The 25,752-nt window shown below is 41.4% G+C and overlaps 3 protein-coding genes across 5 annotated transcripts; all 3 read left to right on the top strand.

The window, feature by feature from the left end:
• Positions 1-1,711: 1,711 nt before the first annotated feature.
• On the top strand, positions 1,712-3,038 carry LOC117573630 (hatching enzyme 1.2). Its single transcript, XM_034256932.2, has 2 exons — positions 1,712-1,987; positions 2,052-3,038. The coding sequence occupies exons 1-2, from the start codon at positions 1,837-1,839 to the stop codon at positions 2,855-2,857; spliced, it is 957 nt and encodes a 318-aa protein (XP_034112823.1). The 5' UTR covers positions 1,712-1,836; the 3' UTR covers positions 2,858-3,038.
• A 309-nt stretch (positions 3,039-3,347) lies between these two features.
• Positions 3,348-10,374, top strand: LOC117573629 (ATP-dependent RNA helicase p62). Of its 3 annotated transcripts, none has more exons than XR_007955324.1 (6): positions 3,348-3,436; positions 3,698-4,000; positions 5,570-6,685; positions 6,752-6,990; positions 7,534-8,859; positions 9,186-9,365. XR_007955324.1 is itself a non-coding variant. In XM_052007210.1 (6 exons), the coding sequence occupies exons 1-6, from the start codon at positions 3,363-3,365 to the stop codon at positions 9,647-9,649; spliced, it is 2,133 nt and encodes a 710-aa protein (XP_051863170.1). In that variant the 5' UTR covers positions 3,348-3,362; the 3' UTR covers positions 9,650-10,374. The 3 variants fall into 3 exon arrangements, 2 of the variants coding, with proteins under 2 accessions (XP_051863170.1, XP_034112821.1); XM_052007210.1 differs by lacking the exon at positions 7,534-8,859 and adding an exon at positions 9,428-10,374 and having other exon boundaries at positions 9,186-9,364; XM_034256930.2 differs by lacking the exons at positions 3,348-3,436; positions 7,534-8,859 and adding an exon at positions 9,428-10,374 and having other exon boundaries at positions 3,522-4,000; positions 9,186-9,364.
• Positions 10,375-11,442: 1,068 nt separating this feature from the next.
• LOC117574535 (CAAX prenyl protease 1 homolog) lies at positions 11,443-13,036 on the top strand. Its single transcript, XM_034258398.2, has one exon. The coding sequence runs from the start codon at positions 11,534-11,536 to the stop codon at positions 12,992-12,994; it is 1,461 nt and encodes a 486-aa protein (XP_034114289.2). The 5' UTR covers positions 11,443-11,533; the 3' UTR covers positions 12,995-13,036.
• The last annotated feature ends 12,716 nt before the right edge of the window (positions 13,037-25,752 follow it).

Raw genomic sequence — 25,752 nt, 5'->3', positions numbered from 1 at the left:
AATTGCTGCAGAGTGAAGTCCATTGATATCTTTTAATTGAGCATTTGCATATCTGCAAAGTAATTTCGTTGGCACTATCGAAATGATTTATTCCGCAAACAGCAACGAATTCAAACTTACAATTTACAATTAACAAATGAATTTAATTTTCGAATTTATCGTGATTAAGTTGTTGTTATTGTTGTTGTGCTAATTGAGTCGAAATAGCTTGTAAGTAGTTTCAACTAATTAATGATGAACGATTAAAATGTAAAGCCCAAGTAAACAGAAAGCAAAACACTCTCGACAATCAGTTAGACAGTCTCTACAAATTTTCTCTAGTCTAGCTTATGTTAAAAGACTGCGCCGACAAAGGCAGTGTCAAAGTGTTTAGCTTAAATGTTGCTCTTTGAATAGCGCTTAACCAACAACAACAACAACAACAACAATGACAACTGAACAACAACTTTGGATAGCAAACAGACAGACTAACCCAACACAGCTCGAAAAGTTTACGAAATGCAGCGTGCCGGGCCTCCGGACGTCGAAATCAATTTTGCGAAATTTATTTATTTATAACATTAAAACGTAAACCTGACCAACGACAATAACAACAACACAGCAACGAAACAAAGCTACAAATCTCTCCTAAGCCGAAGCGCTAATGCTCTCTTCCCCCACTAAACGGGATTTATTTGATGAGAGACTTCAAACAAAGCAAACAAATTAACAAGTTTATTAAATACATAGAGTAAACTTCATAAACTTTGTATCTGCATTACTCAATAACTCTCATAACTAAATGACCCACCAGAAAAAAGTTCTGAAAATAAATAGTAGATTATTTCATTGAATCCTCCAAAGCGAATAAAGAGGGAATGATCTATGAGTTAATAATAAATAAATCGAACTTAATCGTCGTATGCTTATTTAGGACATCAGAAAAAGCAATTTAAGCAAGTACTTCAAATCATTTGAAAGTTGTTTAGAAACAGAATCCTAAAGTCTATTATAATCCGTTTGTTTAAGTAATGGAAATTTACTAAAAAACTCTGAATAAGAACTATAACTCCCTTACTTATCGCCTAAGCAAAGTAACTAAAAACCCATCGAACTATTTAAAGAAATAAAATTTGAATGCATTTTGAATCAAATTATTTATCTTATCACCAATAAATATTTCTAAAGGTTGATAAAGCAATTTCTAAGAAAAAAATAAAGAAAAATATATAAGGAAATTGATATATAAGTGATAGTCATATACATATGTATATATTACGCCTCATCAAAAAACAAAATAGATTATTATTAAAATAATATATTTCAAATAGACGCGCAAATGAACTGCTCATTCAGTTATGCTCAAGAGAAGAGTATAAGAAACGTGGGCCATTCACTTGCTCATCGCTTTTTCCATTGCGGCATTAAATTACGAGAGCGCCCAGTGGGACATGTGAGCGCACAGTCGACGCGATCGATGGAGCAGCTGTTAGATTCGACAGCGACAACAACAGCGATAACGACATCGATACCAACTCGACTCCACTTCCACTTCCACCTCCACTTCCACCTCCATCTCCATCTGCCATCATGACCAACATTTATTTAGTTTTCATTTTCGCACATTTTGCATAAATTAAATACAAGCTAGCCAAGTCGCAATGTAAGACGATAGTCGCTCTCAAAAAATAAACCGCTGCCACTTTAGCTGTTACTTGTTAGCGGGTTTAGTTGACGTTTTTATGTGCAGCGATTCGGTTCGGTTTTTCTCGACATGGCGTAGTGGATAAAAAACACGCTCTAACCGCAAAGCAAATTCAAAATCTATTATAACACTTGATTAAATTGAAATTATTTATGATGTGCAAACTATTAAGTTGGCCTCTGATATTGCTATCGATCTTGGCCAATACAGTGCTAAGTTTACCGCCATCCGCCAGAGAAAGTCATCCCTATTATCCGGCTGGTGTGGATTTATTCGAGCACGAATTCACCAGTCTGACATCAGGTTAGACCCAATATACGACTACTCAATAGCAATCCAATCTTAACATTCTTTATCTCGCTTGCAGACGAATACGATCCCTTTGGACCGGATATTGGCAACGATGATCTGGGCATCGATGATCCCGAGACGATGCCACGCCTCTTTCAGGGCGACATCGCTATAGATCCCTACACCTACATCTCCCTCCGCCTGGGGGTGAATCCCATGCGACATCCCAAACGTCTGTGGCCAAATGGCACGATTCCCTTCGAAATCAGTCCGCGATACGTGGACCAGGAACGGGATGCGATTGTACGCGCTTTGAAAACATTTAATTCACTCACCTGCATACGATTTGTGCCCTACGATGGTGAGGTGGAGGATTATCTGCTGATCGAACCGCCCGAGGAGGGGCCCCAAGGCTGTTGGTCGTATGTGGGCAAGCGTGGTGGGGAGCAGGTTGTGGCGCTGCAGCGACCAGATGAGACAAGTGCGCATTGCTTTAGCAGCGAGGGACGCATTATGCATGAGCTGATGCATGCGATTGGCATTTATCACGAACAGTCGCGCGCTGATCGTGATAATTATGTCAAAATATACTGGGACAATATTGTGCCGCGATTTAAGAAAAATTTCAAGCTCGTGTCGCGGAAACGCGGCAAATACACATTCGATTACGATTACAATTCGGTGATGCATTACGGCGAATTCTATTTTAGCAAGAAGAAGGGCGAGAAACCGACAATGACGCCGTTGCAGCCGGGTGTGCGAATTGGACAGCGAAAGACGATTAGTAAAATTGATTGTCTGAAGATTAACGACTTGTATGGCTGTTTGGAGGGAAGACGCGCCAAAATGTACAAAAGCTTTTGTCACTTACTTGGTTTGTAGGTGTTATGTCGTATTTATTGTTATTTGAATCATATTGATTTACTAAATTAATAAATTATATGTCAAAACAATCGTTACTTTCGCCTTTCACAATGTGTGGGAGTTGCCAGATCGCTAAGTGTTGTCAATCTTCCATGCGCGGTATATTTGATTTCTTTGTTTTGTTCCGAAAGATGGCGCCAACTGTCGTTCAAAGAGCACATGTGTGGAAAGTCGCTAGTATATTTATACGCATTGCATATTTACAGTGTGACCAATCCTGGTATTTTTCATTGTTGTGAGTGCCAAAATACTAACAAATGGTTGAATAGTATTTCATTATCAACAACATGTTTGTATTTTTGAATATTAACTTCTTTTATTTTTATTTTTAATCAGGTTTATGAGTACCTTCGAATTGTTTATATTTTGTACATAACCAAGCAACAATCTATTCAAACCGGTATACCTATAAACACATTAGCATTGAATACCAACACACAATTATGGAGTGTAACCAGATTTTATGGCATTAAATAGTATATATTTCGAATTGAACCTGAAGTCTCGCAGTACTGGTTCATTTCCACTTTGGACGAGGTTAGGTAAGAACACGCGCGCATTAGACTGCACGAGTTTTGTGTAATATTTAGTAAAAAAAATTAAATTATTTACAAAAGTATTGTTATTTAAGTTAATAATGTTAAAACTAGTGCAATATGTATCGCGAAAATCATACGAAATGGCTGTACAGCAGCCCATTTGCAGCTGGCGGAACTTATTGATTTCACCTAGCAGCAACAGCAGCGTGGAAAAATGTATAACGCAACGTCGCCATTTTCTTTTTTGCTTGACCAACAGAACAACCAGCAGCAGCAGTTTTGCTTTGTACTGCGGAGAACAACCACAACAGTTCCAAGGGAGCCGGCTTAAGAACAAGGAGTCAGCAACATCTAGAATATTACTTAGTTGCTCTTCACAGCAGTTACAGACACAGCGTGCGTTTCATTTGTCGTCGACTCGACTCGAAACGTCTAAAGCAGTCAGCAACAACGAGCCATTCCCAGCAGACAGGCAGACTACTGTGTCCAGAAGAAGCACGAGGAAATCGCTTTTTATTGACCCAGAAGACAATTCAGAGGAAATCAAAATTGAAGGAATAATGTAAGTAAAGCAAAGAAAATAAAAAACAAATTCCTAGATTTAAGCGCGCGTGTGTGTGTGTGATTTTGTGTAGTTGGTTTTTTTCCGTCGCCATTTTCTTGCCTACGCTTTGAGCTCAGCATTCGTAAATTTCTGTATGCCTTGAAAACAGCACAACGATGAGTAATTAATGGAAGTTACAAACGACGACGAAGAGAAAGCATAAAACACAAACGTTGTGGGGTTAATTTCTTACTTTTTCAGTTATCGATGTTGTTGTAACAACTAATAAAATGAAAAGAGGGGGAGGGGAACTACAGCGTACGTCATAAAAAGAATTGGCTTGATTTGTGAAACGTGTCTTTACTTCGTTTGCTTTTTTATAGCATTTTAATTTGTCTGTATGCCCTAAACACGAACACGCAGACACAGCGTGCTGCTACATGTGTGTGTTTGTATGTATATGTGTTTGCTTGGCGGCATTTTCGCGTGCTTCGGTCGCCTCGTGTATACTACGTATAACAGTTTGTAGCATAGTTTGTGCTTCGCCCACGATTTTGCCTGGGTTTTGTGGGTGCTCTGCCTTTGTCTGGCTGCAGCATTTTGTTAGTTTAAAATGTCAAATGACGCCAATTGATTATGAGAGTCTGTCCGCCCGTTGACTGTATGTCGTGTGTCGTGTTTGCGCACGATTTGCCTTTTTGCATGTCAAAGCGCGACAGGTAGAGAGACAAGCACACATACAGATGTCTACGTATGTATGTGTGTGTGCGAGCGGGAGAGAGGCAGCAAGCGTGTGGTGGTCGAACTGAAGGCAAGACATTTGCTGTCTAATAAAACGTTCAGCGTTTCATTCTGTCAGTTGGCCAAGTTAGCGTGTCTGTTGCTGCTTCTGCTGCTACCTACCAAAAATAAAGGGAGGAACAACCCAATTTTTGTTGTTGTTTTCGCTAGCTGGCAAGCTATTTTATGGGCTGCACTCTTTCTCACATTAAGAGTACAGATATACAATATATACATTTGTATGTATAATTGATTAATGTCAGAGCTGTAACATTTGTGTTTTGGCTGCCACTGCCAGGTGCCGAGTTGTTTAGTTTGAGCAATTGTGGGGCGGATTTATTCTCTTTAAATATGTGTGTGAGTGTATGTTTACATTGGAGATATATGTTGCCATTGCATGTTGCTGTCAATCAAATTTGCCTTACTGTTTGCATTATTCGAAATTTATTTAATTTCCTTAACACGCAATTAGTTTTATTTAAGTTTATTGCGGTTGTATTGCCATCTCCCTCCCTCTTTAGCGTTCTCCATCCGCTTTGATTGTCAGCTTGTTTGGCGTTGCCAGTCAGTTGCAATTCGTTAGCCCAACGAACAGCATGCGTCGAAGATCAAGGTGCGCGCTTAGCTGTCAATTTAAATTTTATCCACAATTAAATTGAAAATATACTTTAAAATATTATGCAATTATCTGTTATTTGAATTTTTGGTGATGAGCTTATAGTGTAACTTAATTTATATGCATTGTATTTATGAACTATTCTTGAATCTACAATTAATTATATATTTCGCATTGTCTTCACTTAACAGGGCACCTCACGACCGCGACTTTGGTTCCGGCTCACGTGGCGGACGCGACCGCGATGACGATCGTCGTGGTGGCGGCGGAGGAGGCGGTGGCGGTGGAGGTCGTTTTGGCGGCGGTGGCGGTGACTACCACGGTGTTCGCAATGGTCGCATTGAAAAACGTCGCGATGATCGCGGCGGTGGCGGTCGTTTTGGCGGTGGTGGCGGCGGCGGCGGTGGCTTCGGTGGTGATCGTCGCGGTGGCGGCAACAGCCAAGATTTGCCTATGCGCCCCGTGGACTTCTCCAATTTGACACCGTTCAAGAAGAACTTCTATCAGGAGCATCCCACGGTCGCCAACCGTTCGCCGTACGAAGTGCAACGCTATCGCGATGAACACGAGATCACAGTGCGCGGCCAGGCGGCCAATCCCATTCAGGACTTCTCGGAGGCTTATCTGCCCGACTATGTGGTAAAGGAGATTCGTCGACAGGGCTACAAGTCGCCAACACCCATCCAGGCACAGGGCTGGCCAATTGCCATGAGTGGTGCCAATTTTGTGGGCATTGCCAAGACTGGTTCAGGCAAGACACTGGGCTACATTCTGCCCGCGATTGTGCACATCAACAACCAGCAGCCGCTGCAGCGTGGAGATGGACCCATCGCATTGGTGCTGGCGCCGACTCGCGAGCTGGCCCAACAGATCCAGCAGGTGGCCACTGAGTTCGGTTCGTCGTCGTATGTGCGCAACACTTGCGTCTTTGGCGGCGCTCCGAAGGGAGGTCAAATGCGTGATCTGCAGCGTGGCTGTGAGATTGTGATTGCCACACCCGGTCGTCTCATTGATTTCCTCTCGGCGGGCTCCACGAATCTGAAGCGTTGCACCTACCTGGTGTTGGATGAGGCCGATCGCATGTTGGACATGGGTTTCGAGCCCCAGATTCGCAAGATTGTGTCACAGATTCGTCCCGATCGTCAGACGCTCATGTGGAGTGCCACCTGGCCCAAGGAGGTAAAACAACTGGCCGAGGATTTCCTGGGCAACTATATTCAGATCAACATTGGCTCGCTGGAGCTTTCGGCCAATCACAACATTCGCCAAGTGGTCGATGTGTGCGATGAATTCAGCAAGGAAGACAAGTAAGAGGAATTTAATTATTCCCAACATGCATTTTTTATTAATTATTATACTTTATCTTGCCATAGATTGAAGACACTGCTTTCGGACATTTATGACACCAGCGAGAATCCCGGCAAAATCATCATATTCGTTGAGACAAAACGTCGCGTGGACAACTTGGTGCGTTTCATTCGCAGCTTCGGTGTTCGCTGTGGCGCCATTCACGGCGACAAATCACAGTCAGAGCGTGACTTTGTTTTACGCGAGTTCCGCTCGGGCAAGTCCAACATTCTCGTGGCCACCGATGTGGCTGCTCGTGGTTTGGGTAAGTTTCAGCTAGACGATCCCCTGCCCTTTAAATACTTTTATAAGTAGTTGTTGATGCGGTGGCTTAGACCTTGTTGCCATTAGCACACACAAACACACACCTAATAGAGACACTCGGATTTTTCTCTCATGCCATAAACATTGCTTAACACGCACGTAACTCACACACATAATCACATCCACCTATACACACATTTACACCCCTAGATACAAATTACCATCCCCGACCTCATCCGCATTTAGTTGTAAAAAACAAATTAGCGTGTGCGAAACCAGTTACAAAATAATATAATACAGAAAAAAAACAGTTTTTAGTCGTAAGTCCAAAAGCCAAACTTTAATAATCAACATCAATTTTTATTCCTACCCCGCCCCAACCCTTGCACCCCTTCCCGACCCGGCCCACCCTGAAAAAAACAAAAAACGAAAAAAATTAATGTAACTTTTGTATATTGTTGCACACCTTTGTCTTGTGTGTGTGTCTCTCTCTGCCTCTTTCTCTCTCTTGTCTCTTCCCACTCCGTTTCTTTCTCGTTTACAGAGGCCGTTTATTGTAGTATGATGGGGAGGATGATAAAAGACAATCGACAAGTTCCAATAATACCTGTACTCGTAACTTGAGCGACTTTTGCTTCTAAAAGTAAACTGACTAAATGAATGAATGATAAATGTGTTGAAGTTTATCAAGAGCAAAAGGTATATACATATACAGTATACAGTTGACATGATCGAGTCGTGTTCGCTTGGCTGCCGCACGGACGCGCGATCAACGTAAACGAAATTCGCATACGAGACGAGATTAACAAATCCCCAACATCATGCATCATACGTGGCCTCTGCACTTCTAATTGAGAAAGAGAGCATTCAATATTGTGTTGTACAGTAAATCGAAACCAAACCGAAAAACCAACCAACCAACCAACCAACCAAATCAACCTGCAAACAAACAAGCAAACGGTCAAAGTCACGTTTTGTCACAAGACGGCATCAAAGCCAAAAAGTTGAAGGCGGCGCTACAAAGCAGGCAAAAAACCATCTCTCTAACTTGGGAGGCTGACATCGTCGGCCGGCCGGCCGGTTGCTAAGCACACAACAACAAACTTCAGCCAGGCAGCAACAGCAACAAAAAGCACACAAAAACCAATTCAGCGGGCGGTTCAATGTAATCCTTGCCCAGAGCGCGTTAACCCGAGGAAGCACAATGCGCGGCGCACCACCCACAACATCTGTCCACACACATGCACACGAAACACAACCACACACACGCCCACACATGCTATGCCACAACCACACGCCAAGCACGCTGAGAAGAGTTGCATGTGGAGCAGAGGACGCTTTCGATCAAGAGCTGTGTGTGGGTTCAAGAAGCAGATGCTACTGGTCATCATGGTTCGTGTTAGTGGTCGTCGTCGTAACCGTATCCATATCATCGTCGGCGTCGTCGTCGCCGCCGTCGCTGCTGCTGCTGCTGATGCTGAGTGCCTAGCTACCAATTGGGCCGACACGCCCATTGCCCGCCCGTCTGCCTGCGCCGCCATCGCCCGTCGTAATTGTCGGTGGCAACTGATCCTGGACACACGCCGCTTGCTTAAAAAGTTCTCTGGTCGACAAATGAATCGCGCCTCCACCCTTTCTGAGCGGAGGAGGATGCGGTTATATCGGTTGGCCTGGGCCCCCTCAGATCTAAATGAGTCGAGTCGAGTTCAGATGAGGCAGGCGCACGCGGCTCAATGCAACAAACTCTCGCCGCGCTCGCTTCGCCATGCGACCATTTGGGGAGAGTTTGGATCACGAGCTGTGCGGCGTCACATAACTTTGAGATTTTGATTGAGAGAAATTGAGTGAAACAATTTGTAGCACCAAGAAGGTAACGTACATTTTGAAACATTTTCTTTTTTTCGTAAAAAAAAAATAAACAGTACAATACAATACCCCAAAACAAAAACAAACAACAAATCTATATAAAAAAAAAAATACAAAAATATCAATATAAACTATTTAAAAGCGAATCAAAAAAGACAAGTGTGTTCAAAGTGTAAAACATCTCGGAAAAACGCTAAAAATTGTTGCAACGAGCACAAAGCAAAGAAAAACCATTTGGCAATTTGAAAAACTGTTCTTGAGATTATAATAAGTTGATTTATATTAAGTATAAAGTATTAACCTATATTTACTCTCTATTCCCACATGCAGACGTCGATGGCATCAAGTATGTTATCAACTTTGACTACCCACAAAACAGCGAGGACTATATCCATCGCATTGGGCGCACAGGACGTTCAAATACCAAAGGCACATCCTTCGCCTTCTTCACGAAAAACAATGCCAAGCAGGCCAAGGCTCTGGTTGATGTGCTGAGAGAGGCTAACCAAGTATGAGTTATTTAACGCTACTAAAAGTTTATTATATTTATTAATTGATTTTCTTAATTGCAGGAAATCAATCCCGCCCTGGAGAATCTTGCCCGCAACTCACGTTACGACGGTGGCGGCGGACGCTCCCGGTATGGAGGTGGTGGTGGTGGCGGTCGCTTTGGCGGCGGCGGCTTCAAGAAGGGCAGCCTGAGCAACGGTCGCGGCTTCGGAGGCGGCGATGGCGGTGGCTTTGGCAACAGAAATGGCGGAGATGGCGGCGGTAGACACACGCGCTTCGATTAAGCTAACCCAAAACCTACTTAGAATCAGTTAATTTGAATAGCAAAAGAAGCGACGCTAGTTTTATAAGTTAATTTAAGTCATTGTACAATTAAGTTTTCGTACAACTTTCATCAATTTGAAAGACATCAGAACCCATTACAGGTTATATGTATTTTCAACTCAAAAACAAACAAAAAAAAACTACCATCAATTTTCAACATAGCATTTTATGTTATCAGATTGTAATTGTAAATTATTTGACGCTGTTTTTTCCACAGCAGCAATTAACCACACTAAAATCTATATATCAAAAAACAAAAATCACTGTTTACTAGATCGCAATTCAATTTTTTAAATATGATGTGATAATCCTTTTAATTTAATACAATATATATCACTTAAAACAAATGCCGAAGCTGAATCGAAGCGCGTCGTGTGTAAACGAAAGAAGAAACGGCTAAATTAAAAAGAGCAAAGGATCATTCCTGTCGTTCCCTTTGAACATAATAATGATGATGATGGTGACAACGAGCAAAGGCTGGCAAAAGAAAGACTTTGTGGGTCTTTGTTTGAAAACTCTTCAATTTACTTTTGGATAACTTTTTATGGCACAACAACAACAAAAAAACAAACTAAACTATACTCATAATACAAAAGAAATCTGTATGTACTTGCAAGGAGAGAATTTCTCACCTTTTATTTAATATTTTGGAAAATAAATGAGTGTATACCTACAATGAACAAAACCATGACTCTTTTTTCATTTTCAATCAAGGACATGTCGCAAGTTTCAATTAAAATTTAAAGCCATTGACTTTCTGTCTGGCTGGCATAGCACATACCATGGGAGTTACAACAAACATCACTTAACCATTAGAGGTTCTAACGCGCCAGTGGAGCGTCATGGCGTCAATGGGGCTTAAATATGGTGAGGCTGAATGGGCTGACAGAAAATATTTCTGCAGACATCATTAAATGTAACTCTTAGCCTTCGTGAAAAGTGTCAGTTCAATTTCAATGGGAAGGACTAGAGGGAAAGGTGAAGGCGGCGGCAGAAGTCGCCCCAGATAAGAAACTTGCTTGGTTGTCGCTGGCGGCAACTGTCGATGTTGGACACCACATTTAGACGCAATGAAGCCAATTCACTTGCGACATTGCCCCTAGTAGACAAGGAGTTTGAGAGTCTGGGTTACTTGGTGGTCATTTTTCGCAAGACGTTCAAAAATTCGAATGACAAGTTTTGTATTGTGGCTGACGGTGACTGCACATCTTACCCCATTACGTCGATAAACGTTGGTAATAAGTCTGCTGGTGACATGATTTGTGGACCATTAGACGGACCCCAGCAGCACAATAGAGTATTGTCAATGTCTATATTAAACAATGTCAAGTTTTGCGATTGGACTGAGAAAGAAGGAATTCACAATTGTTTTATAATTTTAATAACTATATGTTACCTCAAAAGGATTTCCACTTATAGATCTCGTTCACCTATAGATAGAGTATTTCAATTAAAAAACATAAGCTTCATTTTATGTTTTAAGTCCATTGTCAATTATAGAAAAGAAATAATATAAGAAATTCTATTTATTTATTATTCATACACAAAAAAATGAATTTATTATAAGTCATGGGAAAACTTGATAAATAAAATAAAAAAAATATTTTATTTATTTTATTGGTTAAAAATGTTGAAAAGGATAATAAGGTAAGAAATGAATTTAAGAGATTTTTGTTGTTATTGATTTCTGCATTAGCATATCATATGTATGTATGTTATGTTATGCAATCTTTAGATATTATAAGCTATTTAAAAGTACTGTACATTCGAGCACAACTAGAAAAGTAAACTCTGAAATAGCTTTTCGAAATAAAGTCCCTTTAATCTGAGACTCGCTTGCAAAGATGGGTGGTAACTCAAAGATGGGTGGTAACTCGGGATATTCCTTGTATCAATACCCGATGCAAAGTCAGCCAATGGAGATTGTGTACACGGGCATTGGATTTCGAATGGTGCCAGACGCCCTCAGCCTGAATGATCCTGTGTTTTTGCGACATCTTCTGGTCTTGATGTGCGTAGTACGCAACCTATTCCATATGTATCTCTGCTGGCGACAATTGCGTCTCTGCCAGTGGACGAAGACTGTGCCAAGGCAAATGCAGGCAACATTAACCGCAGATGACTTTCGTGCGGCCAGAGCTGAAGAGAGCTTCAACGTGGAGCAGAAACTAATGGCGTATCTTTTCGATGCGATATTCAGTTGCATCGAGTTGTACTTTGGTGTTCTTCCATTTCTCTGGCGCGCCATCATCACCTGCTACAGCATCGTGGACGATCTGGTGTGGCAGAGTCTGGCCTATGTCAGTCTCTTCTCCTGCTACATGATGCTGCGTGGCTTGCCGCAGGTATTCTACACCAAATTGGTGCTGGTCACCTTCTACGAAGTGAGTGACGACAAATCGATTCCTTTGGTGGGACTGCTGTGCTCCTTCACGCTGCTTGTGGTGCTGCTGCAGGTGGGACTCTTTCCACTCACTTTAGTGTTCTTGATAATCGAAGAGAAAGGCGGCACGTACTTTAGTCTTTGGATTTGGGGCTTCCTGTTCGTTACGACACTGATCCCCTTACTGGTTTGCAATCTGTATGGAATGTGGTGTGTAGGCAAGCGAAGCAAATTGCCAGCGGGTGCTTTAAGCAATGCGCTCGCCGATGTGCTGAAACAATTCAAGTTTCCGTCCGACCGCGTTTACGTTTTACGCACATTTCAGACCGTAAACGAGACAGTATTTGCCTTTGGCTGTTGGTGTACCAAACATGTGGTCATACTCGAGAATCTCTTGTTTAATCAAGGCCGACCAGAGTCCGAATTGCATCCCGATGACGTGGGTCGGGGTCTTAAGGATGATCAGGTGGTGGCCTATGTAGCCCATCAGCTCGCTCATTGGCGCTATAAACATACTTGGATCACCTTCTTTTTGGCACATGCTACGCTGCTCATCTATCTCATTTTATTCGGCACCTGCTACAGACACACGGTGTTATATGAGGCAGCGGGATTTCCTCAGAACTTCTATCCACCAATCATTGGCTATTGGCTGGTCTACAAGTATGTGATGCCACTGTATTTGACCATCACCAACTGGATTGTCTTTTACTTTATGCGTCGCTTTGAGTTTATCGCGGATGCTTACACTCATAAAATTGGATATAGTTCAGCGTTTATTTCGGCACTACTCAAACTAGTTATCGATAATCGTGTGTTTCCCTATGTGGATCCTTGGTATCTCATGTGGCATCGCATGAAGCCATCGCCGCTGCAACGTATCAAGCACCTGCTGCGCTTGCAGAACGTCAATAATGTCTAGAATATCAAATATATAAGAAAATTTTTATTAAGTGAATCATTTTGTGATTTTATAAACTGTTTCTTTAAAATGTAATCAACAATTTTTAACTATCTTTGTTTTCTGTTGAGATGTGTTTAGTTAAATATTCATTATTTACAGTAATCAACTTATCTATTACAACCATTATTAAATTTTATAAGTTAAGTTTATATTTTTTATGCGTAAAAAGTAATTATTTTGTTACAATTCTATTCTTTTTAGAGGGAGTTGCATTTCAGAAATTTAGAATTTTGTTTTTCGTGATTCTTTTGCGTTGTTTTCAACAAGATTTTATAACAAATTTAAATCAATTTTTCTTGAAAGTATTCCCTAAATTATTAGATTTGTGTTTTATGTTCAAATTATCATTATTGCGAAATCAAAAGAAATAATATATGTTCTATCTAGGTGATAAATGAAATTTAGCTTCCCATTTTAAGCACAATTAATTTAATAGTACAATTCAATTTCATTCTTTTCTGGGAAATCGTAAACTTATCGTGAGTTCATTATGATTGATACATGAAATGTTTATTGGAAAATGTTTTGCCTTAAAAGGTGATCACAACTCAATCATTATACTACTCAACGCAGCCACAAATGTTATCCGAGTTAATGTCTCTTGGAACGGCATTAAGCAGCCACAGAACATTAGAATGTGTATGTGTGTGTGAGTGTGTGTGGCACACACACACTTATCCAGTTTATAGCATTTCCACCGAAGCCAACTGCTGGCAAATTGCTGTTAGTCCGCAAACCTCCTCACTGCACACACACCGACGCAAACACAGACACAGACATATCTAGATGGCATTCTCATTCGCAGAAAATCCTCATTGTGCCCCCCTTTCAGTTTCCTTCTCTCTGCACTGACTGTGGCATGCCTAGAAGCGAAGCCACTTAACCGAGGACTAAGCAGGTCACTTACATCGCTGCGCGCGCACTCAGATTACAAAAGAGACGCCACCAGCATAAATTCATTAAATTTGCCTAATTTCGTTTTCACCACTCACACACATACGCGCACCCACGCACACATACGCAGACGTAAGCATACACTTGTAGACACACTCGCATGCAATCTGACAATTGCTTCCCAAATACAAAAAAAGACAACAAAAAAATAAAGGGAAGAAAGTAAGAAGTAAATGAGTGGCCGGGTTTATGGGATGCCAAGACAACCAGTTGAAATTCATTGATTGTATTTACAGCACCCGCAACGCCACTGGAAACCTATCCGTGGCACGCCCCCACGCTTCGCCCCTCGCATTTTGATATGTGCAGCTGGAGACGCTTTGGTAATTTGACGCGTTATCACTTGTGCTGAGTTTGTTATCATTAAGCAGGCGCGGGTTGCTCTTTAACCAAAATCAGAGCTCATCCAAGCAGCCCATCGTGAGTATTGCGTTCAAGTTAATAAAATCCAACACAAACACACACACACATACACCTCTCAACGCCCGCACACACACACACACAAACACAGAGCTTTAACAACCAGGATGGAAGCGAGCGTTTAACTACTTTGGAACGATACCGCTGCTGCTGCTGCTTCTTGGAATGAGGGCCGCTTGTTTTTGACAACTTGGGCATAATAAGACATTAACTTCATGCACATCAAATACTTTATTTATGGGCGTCTAGAGTGCGTGTATGCTTAAGCGTGTACGCGTGTGTGTGTGTGTGTGTGTGTGTGCGTTGTTGCTGTGCACACTTCAAAAGGCTGCGGCTGTTGTACTGCTGTACTGCTGTATGCCACGCCCAGTGCCCGGCTCGCCCCAGCAACTGGGAGCTTCTTAGATTTCTCCAGCGTGCTCATAATTTTTGGTCTCCCATCTCCGTTTTGGTCTTTTCGGCATTCTTCTGTCCCTTTCCCACGCGTCCTTTTGCTTTTTAATTTCGTTGTTTTTTTTTTTTTTTTTGTTTTCGTTTCGTTTCACTTTCGCTTTCGTTCTTGCGTTCTTGAATGCTCTGCGTAAATCTTTTCTTTTATATATTTTGAGCGTTCTCCCCTGCTTATTTAGCATCGCCCGCCGCCTGCTTTGGCCGCCTGTTTGGCAAATTAAGTGCAATTGCTTGAATTTAATTTCATGCAAATAAAAGTTTTGATTAGACGCATGCCATTGCTCCCCATCCTTCTCCCTCGCATCACATTCCTCTCCACTTACACACATGTGGCAGTCACGTGGCGCTTTGTTGTAATTAAGCACTTTGCCATAAATGTGCTCAGTCAGTCATCTGACTGTGTGCACACTGTGTGTGTGTGTGTGTGTGTTGCTGTCCTCACCGACAGCTTGTCTTCCGCTTGCCAACACTGCGCCTACGTGTTTAACAAAGTGGCGTATATGTTATATTCGTATGTTATCTGCTAGACGCATAAACTTCAAGCATAATTATTTTTTGGGTGGCTTCACTGAATTGAGGGATTTGCAGTTTGCATTTATAGCTTGTATCAAAGCATAATCAGATAAGAACGAAATCCAAGTAATGCTGAAATGCAAAGAATTGAATTAAATATAATTAGCTTGTCCGTTGCGAACTAAGTTGCGTATACGTTAGTAATATTAAGTTAATATGTATAACAAATATACATCTTTAATTTAATTGCTTGAGGATTTTATTAAAATTGTGGACAATTTACAAATACAAATACAAAAATTAAATTTAATTTATTTAATCAGTTTAAGCAATGTTACGCTCCATTGCAATATCTAAAAATTGTTTCCTAAATATATTTTATTAATACGTTTTATAAACTCTTGTACATTTTACACGTAATGCGGTTTGTAGTTCAGGAATCAATTAATTTGATTTGATTAGAAATAAATTTAATTTAATAGTATGTAAAATTTGACGTATACGTTATATAAGCAAGAAGCATAAGTTCGTTTGAAGGGTAATTATTTTTATTTATTGTTTAAATTTAAGGAGTTGGTTATTGGATTGTCCTGTATATTATTTTATTCTATTCAAAATAATATAATTAACTATCACGCTTTAAGCCATGTGTCGTATACGTTACGTCTGCAATAATCATATTTACAATTAAAACATAACATGCATAAATATTTGCACTTTGTATTAGAGAAATGAAGTGATGACTTTATTAGAATTAATGAGAGTGAAATAGATCTATATTTTAAATTATTCATAGTTTGCATTTCAATATGTTAATTATATCCAATATATAATACAAATGTGTTGCATAGAATATGTTTTTTAATTCCTCATTATATACAATTAAATGTGAATACAAATATTTTACTTATTAAATAAGTTATTTCCCCATCTATCTATGATTTAAATTCCTAACAACTTCGAGCAAGGGTTAAACAATAAAACACTAACAGCGACCGTCTTTAACCATCGCCAGTCGCTTTAAGACTCAATCTTGTAGCATTTTGCGTCATATTTGGGATGCCACTCGGCACCAAAGATAATTCAATAAAGCATCAGAGTTGGGGCTCTTCTCCCTGGCATAATGATGTCACAGCATATTACATATTATGTAAATATAAAATTCAATTGTTTAAGCATTTAGCAGGATGCATAATTTATTAAAATGGCACACCTGACGCATGCCACCAGCCGGCGTATACACAAAGACTTGCTTACTGGCTGGCTGCCTGGCTGCTTGACTGCTTGGCTGGCGTGACGTTTGCCTAGAGTCTGGCTAGGGTTCGCTTGGGGTCTCCCCCTTCGATGGAGGGTGTAGGGTATGGGGGCAGATCTGCTGGGTATATGAGCCCCCAACGGCACGTTGACGGCTATTGGCTTTTGTTGTGTTGATGTCGCTGGGCGGCGATGGGCGATGGCAACGTTGTTGCAGTCAGTGACATGACAAGAATATAAACAGAAGACTGCGTGTGGCACCAGCGGGGGAGGAGGAGGCGGCATTGAAGGAGCATATTGCATGGAGTGGCATGGCGTCGCGTGGCATGCACCACGGGGCTGCACATGCGGTAACGAAATTGATTTTTAAACAGCCAAACGCCTGGACGAAGCTCATGTCGTTAGCAAATCATAAAAGCGTGAAAGTTCTGCTGCTGCTTCTGTAATATTTTGCGCGTAATACTAGTTGTGCCTTTGTCATCGCATAATGAGGCAAGTGCTAGCAGGCAGGCAACACAACGACTCTCGGCTAGCTGCAGTTGACATTAAGTAAGATGGATGGCGTTGGCGTTGGCGTTGGCGTTGCCGTTGCCGTTGCGTGCAACATTTAGCCCTGATCCCTTTTGAGTCAATATTGATGCCGGGCAGCTTGAAGCGAGCGAGCCAGCGAGCGGGCGGTGAATTCAATTTGATGCGTCTTCTGCTGCGACTTCTTGGTCAAGTTAATTTTCTTTCAAGTTTTAATGGTGCGCGGCTGATGACTTGATGGCCTTGCTGCTGCCTTGTCAGATTGCCAGTTTGCCGGATTGCCGGATTGCCAGCTTGCCTTTGCTTGTTTCGCTCTGATCCGTGCACAATCTGCTGACTTGCTGCTAAATTAGCGTTGCAAATATGCGCAGGACTCTGCGTCGTTGTCGTCGTTAGTCGTGGCCAACAGATTTTCATATTAAAGTTGCAGCCAAGTTGCCATCGTTTGCCATTCTCCCATTCTGGACGCTGGCGCGCTTTTATGCAAGATTTATTGCTATTTAAACGACGCATAATGTGTCCTGCTACAGTTGTTGTTCCTTCAGCTCCTGCTCCTGCTCCCTGCTTCAGATTCAGCTCATCCTCTTGCTGTTGTTGGCAGACAGACACACACACACACAAACACACTCTCACAATCTGCAACACCCTGACACACTTGACAACGTGCTCAAGTGCCTGCCCGCCTGTCTGCCAGCTCCTTCGTCTGCCCCACAAAATTGTTCCACCCATACATTGTGCAATATTTTATTTACATTTTTCACTCGTCGTCTGCCTTTACCATATCCTGTTGTTGAATCCTTTTTGCGCCCGCCTGCTGTTTGCTTTTACTACTCCTGCTTCTGCCCCGCAGCTGAATGCTTTTTGCCTTCGCTTCGCCTTTTTTTTATTTACATTTTTGTTTCATTTTTCTAATGAGCTGTAATTTCTGTTTTATTTGCAGGCGTCATGCGTGCACAAACAACAACAAAATAAATAAAAAAACACAACAAAATAAAGGACCCAAGGACTGACTGTCTCTGCTTGCTGTTGGAGGTGTGAAAGCACTTCTAATATTCAAATGGCTTCGCCCCATGCCACATCACAGTCGCACATTGCCAACTTCAAGCAGCTGTCATGGGCCAAGGACACGACGCAGTGTTTTATTTTTTCTAGAAGGAGTGTGATGATTACACGACTCGTCTACTACCTTAAGCCAAAGGAATTTTAATTGCATTCCAATCAGAACACATGCTTTCACTTAACCACAAACTTTCTTCATTCGTGTGCCAGTAAATGAGGAATATTTGCAATTACTGTTCTCATGTCATTTTAGAAAAAAAAAACTAGCTTGTGGATGGCATTTTCTAGTTTTCTATATTTTAATATGCACGCAAATAGTTTGCAGTTTAATTAAGTAAGCAGGCCGCAAAAGAAATGAGAGTGATCTAGATCTGTTTTGCATTTGTTATGCACAAATTCAATTTGCCAAAACATTTCATTGGCAACTTCTGGCGGCACACAGTCGTCAGTCAGCCTTGAGCTGACTTCACTTTGTGAATCATCGGATTCCGTCCAGCATGCTGCAAGCTAACCGAAACCACGAGCTGCCATTGGCTAACTGCCTCATTGCCACACAGACTGGCTGACTGACTAACTGACTAACTGACTAACTGGCTAACTGGCTGAATGGCTGGCTGGCTGACTTGTTGGCTTTGCTGGCCTCGCTTCAGTTGAGTCGGCCAGTCGACTCGGTCGACTACTCCATTAGCCTTTCGAGTGTAAAATTGCGCAAACAATTTCAATTATCCCCGAAGGCGCGTTGCAGGCCAAGCTCAAGCGCAGGCAACGCCAAACGAGATGACAACGAGCTACACAAAAAAAAAAAAAATATATATATACAAGTAAAGCACAGACAACAAGTACAGCAAAATAAAAAAAATATAATAAAATAGAAAATATGAAAATATTTATGTATGCATGTAATAGAGGCAACAGAAACAGGCATAATTATGAGATCTCTCTAGTTGAATTTGCCTTTCTGCTATTTTTTGCATTGCCTTTGTGTACTTTGCATTTTTGTTGCTTTCCTTTTGTTTTCCCTTAGCTGGAGACGCACAAAATTGGCGCAGTTTAAAATTTAGTGGTGAACATTTAGCAATTGACTTGAAGTTTTCCTCGTTTTCCTTTGGTCGGTTGCCACGGTTGCGAAAGGGCCGAAAATTTAATAAAGCAGAGCTCGATGCGAAGTCCGAGCGAAGAATGCACAGCAAATTGGGGCAGACAAGTATGTGTGTGTGTGTGTGTGTGTGTGTGTAAGTGGACTTGAAGTAAAGCGGGGCATACAAATTTTAAGATTATTGTGGCAAGAGGGGGACGAAGAGCGACAATGAATGCAAGACGTTGCCATGGCCATGGCTAGTGGCACATAACTATTGCCAAGCAGCCAGCCAGCCAGCCAGCCAGTCAGCCAGCCAGCTAGCCAGTCAATGCATTGCCGAGGCTGCTGAGCAGCAAGATGCTGCAGAGCAGAGCCGGAAATTGGCGCTGCCAACATTGGTTTTAAAGACGATGACTTGGCCTTTTGCTGTTGGCCACTTTTTTTGTTGTTGTTGCTTGAGTTTTTTGCTTGAGTTTTCGCCTTTTGCCAGCTGGCGGGGTTTTCATTCAATCATCCATTTATTTTTTGACCATTTTCCAAGACAACTTGGTGGTCACGTTGCCCATTCATTGATGATGCCAGAAGAATGCAAAAAGATAGAAAGAGAGAGAGAGAGAGTGCACAGATAGTGAGATAGATAGATACTATATGTTTTCGCTGTCTATGCGAGAGAGTGAGAGAGAGAGAGTGCTAAGAAATGCTTTCAGCCGGAAGCGCTAAGATAACATTGTGTGTGTATTGGTGTGTGTGCTTGGCTGAGGCTTCATACATAAATGCAAGTAATGCGGAAAATATGAAAAATGTTTGGCATGTAATAAAACATACAGCAGACCGAAGGATGAAAGATGCATGCAGCAGCAGCAGCAACAGCAGCAACAACAGAAGCAGCAGCAGCAATAGAAATGGAATCTAAAAAGAATTCCCTTCCCCAATTGCTCTTTGCTATGAAAATATATTCAGTTCAAATAGTGAAACGGCATTGGAAAATGTAATTGAAAATAAATATGACCAAGAGAATCTAAATAAAACAACGTAGCCAACTAATTGATGATTAATCAGAAGAAAACAAAAGTCATCTTTGTCCATTGATCAACACAAAAACTAAATATAATACAATGACTCTTCACATATGGAATGCAACGGCGCTCCTTCTTAAGAGTTGGGGCAAGAGCGAAGGCCAATTGGTTTAGCTCATTATCCTTTTTGGTTGCTGAGGCCCAGAGGCTTAACAATTGGCCAAGCTAATGGTTGCTTACCTAAAACCGGCTTACATAATAAACCAATTACCGCAACGCCTTGGCCGACTTAATTATGCGCCACATTGCAACACTTGACACTTTCGCTCTCACTCAACGTATTTCTCTTTCCTTCTCTCTCTCCCTCTTTCTCAGCTAGCCTTCAGGCGAGGCATTCAACACCAAAAGAAAGACGTGCTGCAAAGAAGCAAAAAATCGAACCCCGAAATACAATTGCTGCCACATAATTCACAAAATTCGGCATAAAAGAAAAATCGCTTTTCAGTTGTGTGTTCGCGATTTCGGAGGTGGAAAAAAAGGCGACAGGAGTAGCGAGGATTGTGTACATAACTGTGACCATATTTTCGGGGCGACGACGCCTTGAGACTTTTCGGGCAACAAGAGAGCAACATCTGTGTGTTTTGTGCTTTCGAGGCGCAACGGCAAATGAAAATTTGAAAATTATTGCAACAGCAGCCGCTGACGACGCCGTTTGAAAGGGAAGGCGATGGCGAAGGCGCGACGGGCACATGAAATCAATGAAATGTTTTTGGCACTTTTGGCGCAAAGTTGTTGCCGTTATGATTATTGTTATTATTGGTAGAAAAGCGACGCCACCCGCGAAGCCCAAGGCTTTTTTTTTCTTCCTGGCCTGCTCATAAAGCAGCAGTCGCTACAACAATGCAAGCCGCAATTCCACAGAAATATTTTCCAAAACCGAAAGCAAAAGAAAAAAACAAATCAAAAGTCGTCAGCAACAAGAACAACAAAAGGAATCATTTTCTTGGCTCTCAACACTTTGGCCATACGTTCAGTTTGTTTATTGCTCTTGTTGCTGTTACTGTTGTTGTTGCATTTGAAATTTATGACTTTTTGGCTATTGGCAACAGATTGTGTGTGCGGCAAGTTCATTATTTTGGCATCGCAAACTTTTGAATTTTAATTCGAAAATTATGCACATTTCGCCATTTTAATGAACTGTTGCAATTATTTGATGGCCTCTCGAGCACGAGTTGTTGTCGGATTGTTGTTTATGTGCTACCAATTAACTCGCTTATGATTATTGGCACATTGTAAAGTAATCAAAAATTGTGTGCCACATTACTCGTTGGATTGTTGTGAGCTACAAAATTGTATTTAATGCCCCGCGGGACTTGTGTGCGACACATGCAGCAATCATAGACTGTGCGGAGGCAGTCAGTGCTTGGGATTTTGAAAAAAAAAAAAAAAAAAACAAAACAACTAACACAACGACAAGTTTTGGTCGACACATGTGAAATACTCTCACTTAGTCTGGCTATCTGGTTACATTCTCAATTTTTTGCCACTCACTTACGCGATTGCAAACAACAAACAGCAGCAATAATGTTGTTGCCATATTTTACAGCAGTAGCAGCAGCAGCCGCAGCAGCATGCAACGCCAGCAACAACAACAACAACAACAACAATCGCGTTAGTTGCCAACATTTATGTGCGTTTCCGGTTGCAATTGTCACGGGATATGGGGGGCCAAGGCACCCGGGACAGAAATAGGATCATGGCGCAGAGATTGCGCACGCCCAACGCAAAGCTGTTGCTGCTGTTTCATTTGTTGTTGGTAGCTGTGGTTGTTGTTGTTGGCACAACATAAACGCTGCGAGGTAGCAACTCCACATAAAATATCAAATTTTATGCATTTAAGCAACTGGGTTGAGTACTGCGAGAAGGCTTACGTGGTAGGTGGTGTTTGGGTGTTTGGCTTTCTGTGCCGGGTTACACAAACTTTTAATTTTATTTCTGGCTCACGGCGGCTAAAAACGTGGTGGCAACAGCAGCCAGAGCAGCCAGAGAAGCGAGCGAAGCCAGCACAGCTTGAGCTCGACCTAGTCCCAGCCAAGTCACAATTCGGGCAACACATTTCGAGCTGTCTATTGAGCATTTTATGAGACGGTGTCCACAGCGTCCCAACCATCCGGCGTCCGTCCGCGTGCTCTAATTATATCAACTGCATTGGCAGCTTGAGACTTTAGTGCAACTTTGTGCTCGGCGGTTATGGTTAGCCATTAATTTTGATTTGCCAGACATAAACGGGACATGAAGAAGGGTTCTTCGCATGCTTTACGATGCTGCTCACTTTGGCATAAGCGAAAAGCCTGATAAGCTGCCGCGCTTAATGCAACTTTTTCCTCTCCCTCTCTCTCTCTCTCTCTCTGTGTGTCTTCCGCACACTTGGGGCAACTGGCCTATCGGTGAGCGAGTATCTTTATAAGCCAGCCAGTCAGCTAGCCAAACAACAATGTGCTGTTCTGGCCGAAAGGGAAAGCGGGAGATGGAGAATGGACTGCAACAATGTTTGGGCCATTGCTTATCGGGCCAAAAACATACTTGTACCACATCGTGTGTTGTTGTTGTTGTTGTTGCTGTGAGTTGCTCAACACTTCTGGTCTGCTGTTGTTGTGCTGTGTTGTGTTGTTCATTAAATTGCAATAACGCGAAAGCCGAAAACGTTATTGTTATTAACGTAAATTGTTTTCTGAACATTAACATGGCCACAAACGTGTTTTTCAATTATCGCCAGGATTATGTTAATGCCAGACGCCGCAACAAACGTAACAAATCGCCAATTTATGTTCGTAAAAAGCATTTAGCTAACAGATTTAACACATGTACCGGAATTATGTGGCGATTAAAAGGTTTATTAAATCACTGTACTCTGTCCAGACCAGACAGCATTCAATGTGGTTGCATTGCGATAAACAACGCGACACACGAACGATATCGAAATGATCAAATGACTGCAAAAAAAAAAGAAGAAAGCCTCTTTCAAAAAGTACAACGAACTGACTGAGAGAGAATATACCAACTGAGAGTAGAATATATAAAGTTTATTTTTATACTTAATAGAAAAGTTCTTATATAATTAGAAGAGTACAAAAGGATTCTAGGCCGGACTTGGGCGGAAAATACATACTACTTACTTATGTAATGCGCGCTTCAGATAACTAAAAGCCCCCACCAAAAAATTCGAATTGAAAGGCTGCTAGCGAACTTTAGGCAAATTAAATTACATAGTTGAGTTGTGATGGCTATCGGTAGGAACCCCGACCCAGATAGTCTCGGACCCAAATTCGAGTTGGAGCTGGAGGTCGTGCCCAAACCAAATCAAAGATGCGCACATGCGTTCAAGGCTTCTTCGAGGCGAAGTTGCGCCGCATTCGAATTAGCAACACAAAATATCTGAAATTATTTCGTTAGCAGTCAGAACTTTACTTCGTATACTTTGACACTTTCCTTTTTGTTGTTGCTACTTGCTGTTGGTGTTGGGGTTGAGGCACGTTGCACGTTGTTGATGCCCCTCGGCGCTGTTGAAACGAACGCTGGACACTTTGGCCATGGCTTGCTGTGCTGGTTGGATTGTTTGATGCTTTTAGCTAAAGGGCCAATATTGATTTCGATCTTAATTAACTTTGGCACATTTGAAAAGCAGTCGCACAGCAGCAGCAACCCACGCCAGTTGGCCAACCAGCCAGGCAGTCAGGCAGCCAATACGCCAACACTCCATGACGCCCACAGTGCCAATGAATAAGAGTTTTATTTGGTCGAGCAATACTCTTGCATCAGGTCGAAGTATTTTTCGATTTGAATTGTCAAAAAATGCAAAATAAATGAGTCAAATTGTTATTCAATATTTTCTAGGCAATATTTATTATTTTGCAGCAATCAATCTCAATTGTAAGACAGCAAATATTTTCTTTTAGAAAACTATATTTGACCACATCATTCTGAACAGCATTAATATTCTAGCATAATAAATAAATATTTCAGTAAGTGAATTTGGAATTCGTCAGCTTTTTGGTGACATCGGTTCCATCTTGTTTTCTTATTTGTGTTGCTCCTTTTACTAATTTGTTTGTGCACCCGATTCGCTCATTCTCTCTTTTCTTCGTTGGGGTTTTTGTATCAGTTTCGTTTTCGCACAGGTTTTCCGGCATATTCGAGAGCCAACTGGGTGTCAACCTGAGATGAAGATGACTGGAAAAGTTTTGTGCTGTGGCTCTGTGGTCCAGTCGGCTTCGGTTTTTCCAATTGTCCAATACTTTTTATTGCTACTTTGCTACATATGTACATACATACATATATTCACACACATGCACACGGTTTTTTGTTGCATGTGTGTGAATGTATCCTTGGCATTATCAGTCTATACCGCTGCCTGGTTTTTCTCGCTTTGCACCGAGAGAGCAACGAGAGAGTATGGAATTTGTTGATTGGTTTTACGTTTTAATTGCGTACTCTGAATGCTCCGTATAAACGTATAAAAGGCAAATATATTGTCTAGGCCTTTGTCTGCCACTCAACAACCAGCAGCCAGTTGTTGAGTCTTTTGAGGGATCAAATACAATCCAATATCTATTGCTGCAGTTTATCGTTGATTTGCTTGCAATACCCAAAGAAAATTTGTAAAGTCCCCCGAATTATTGTGTCATGTTAAAGTGGATTTCCACACAATTTGTGTTTAAGTTTCGTCTGGCTGAACGATCTGGAATTATTAATTATTAATTAAAAAACTGAACAATATACTTTGATGTGTATTTTTTTATTTAATTAAAATCTAAGCACTTTTAACTTGAATGGCTGCCTATTAATAAGCACAAAAGGCCTCGTTCGTAGCAGCAGCTCAATGAAAAGGTATTTAATAATATTAATAGGTTCACTACCAAAAAGACAACGCGACGACGTCCATCGCAACGTGCCACGGCGTGGCATGCCGCGTCGAGTCGAGTCGAGTCGAGTCAAATTAATTAAATCATTTTTAGTTTGCCTACTTTCGGGTTGCAGTGTTTGTTGTGTTTAAGTGTTGCAGGATGAATGGCAAAGCAAAAAAAAACAACCAAGTGAACAAAAATTAAAGTAAAACGAAACTGAGAGCGTGTTCATAAAAAGCACAACAAGAGCGGCACAAAACTTTTAATTAAACAATTTCTGGGCTGGCAACGCCAAAAACTTGTAAAGACAAATTTCCGTGCAGCAAAAAAAATATATATCTGTAAAGAGAGAGAAACAAAGTGTGTGTGAAAAAGAGAGAGAGAGAGAGAAAGCAAAAAAAAAAGAAGAAAAGAACGTCAAGCGGCACATTAGACATCCAAGAATTTAAATCTAATTAAATTTTTGGCTTGCTGCTGCTGTTGTCATGCAAATAAATATATAAATACTACGTAAGACCAAAGCGCAGTGGCTATGGCAAC

This window comes from Drosophila albomicans, chromosome 2R (assembly GCF_009650485.2).
Source record: "Drosophila albomicans strain 15112-1751.03 chromosome 2R, ASM965048v2, whole genome shotgun sequence".
Classification (NCBI taxonomy): domain Eukaryota; kingdom Metazoa; phylum Arthropoda; class Insecta; order Diptera; family Drosophilidae; genus Drosophila; species Drosophila albomicans.
The sequence above is the reverse complement of the archived record's forward strand: the minus strand, read 5'-3'. Positions and strand labels throughout refer to the sequence as shown.

Coding starts and splice junctions, on each gene's coding strand:
- LOC117573630 (XM_034256932.2), top strand. CDS start 1,837: ATGATGTGCAAACTATTAAGTTGGCCTCTGATATTGCTATCGATCTTG. Junction 1,988..2,051: donor ATTCACCAGTCTGACATCAG/GTTAGACCCAAT, acceptor TCTCGCTTGCAG/ACGAATACGATCCCTTTGGA.
- LOC117573629 (XM_034256930.2), top strand. CDS start 3,537: ATGTTAAAACTAGTGCAATATGTATCGCGAAAATCATACGAAATGGCT. Junction 6,686..6,751: donor GAATTCAGCAAGGAAGACAA/GTAAGAGGAATT, acceptor ATCTTGCCATAG/ATTGAAGACACTGCTTTCGG. Junction 9,365..9,427: donor TGCTGAGAGAGGCTAACCAA/GTATGAGTTATT, acceptor TCTTAATTGCAG/GAAATCAATCCCGCCCTGGA.
- LOC117574535 (XM_034258398.2), top strand. CDS start 11,534: ATGGGTGGTAACTCAAAGATGGGTGGTAACTCGGGATATTCCTTGTAT.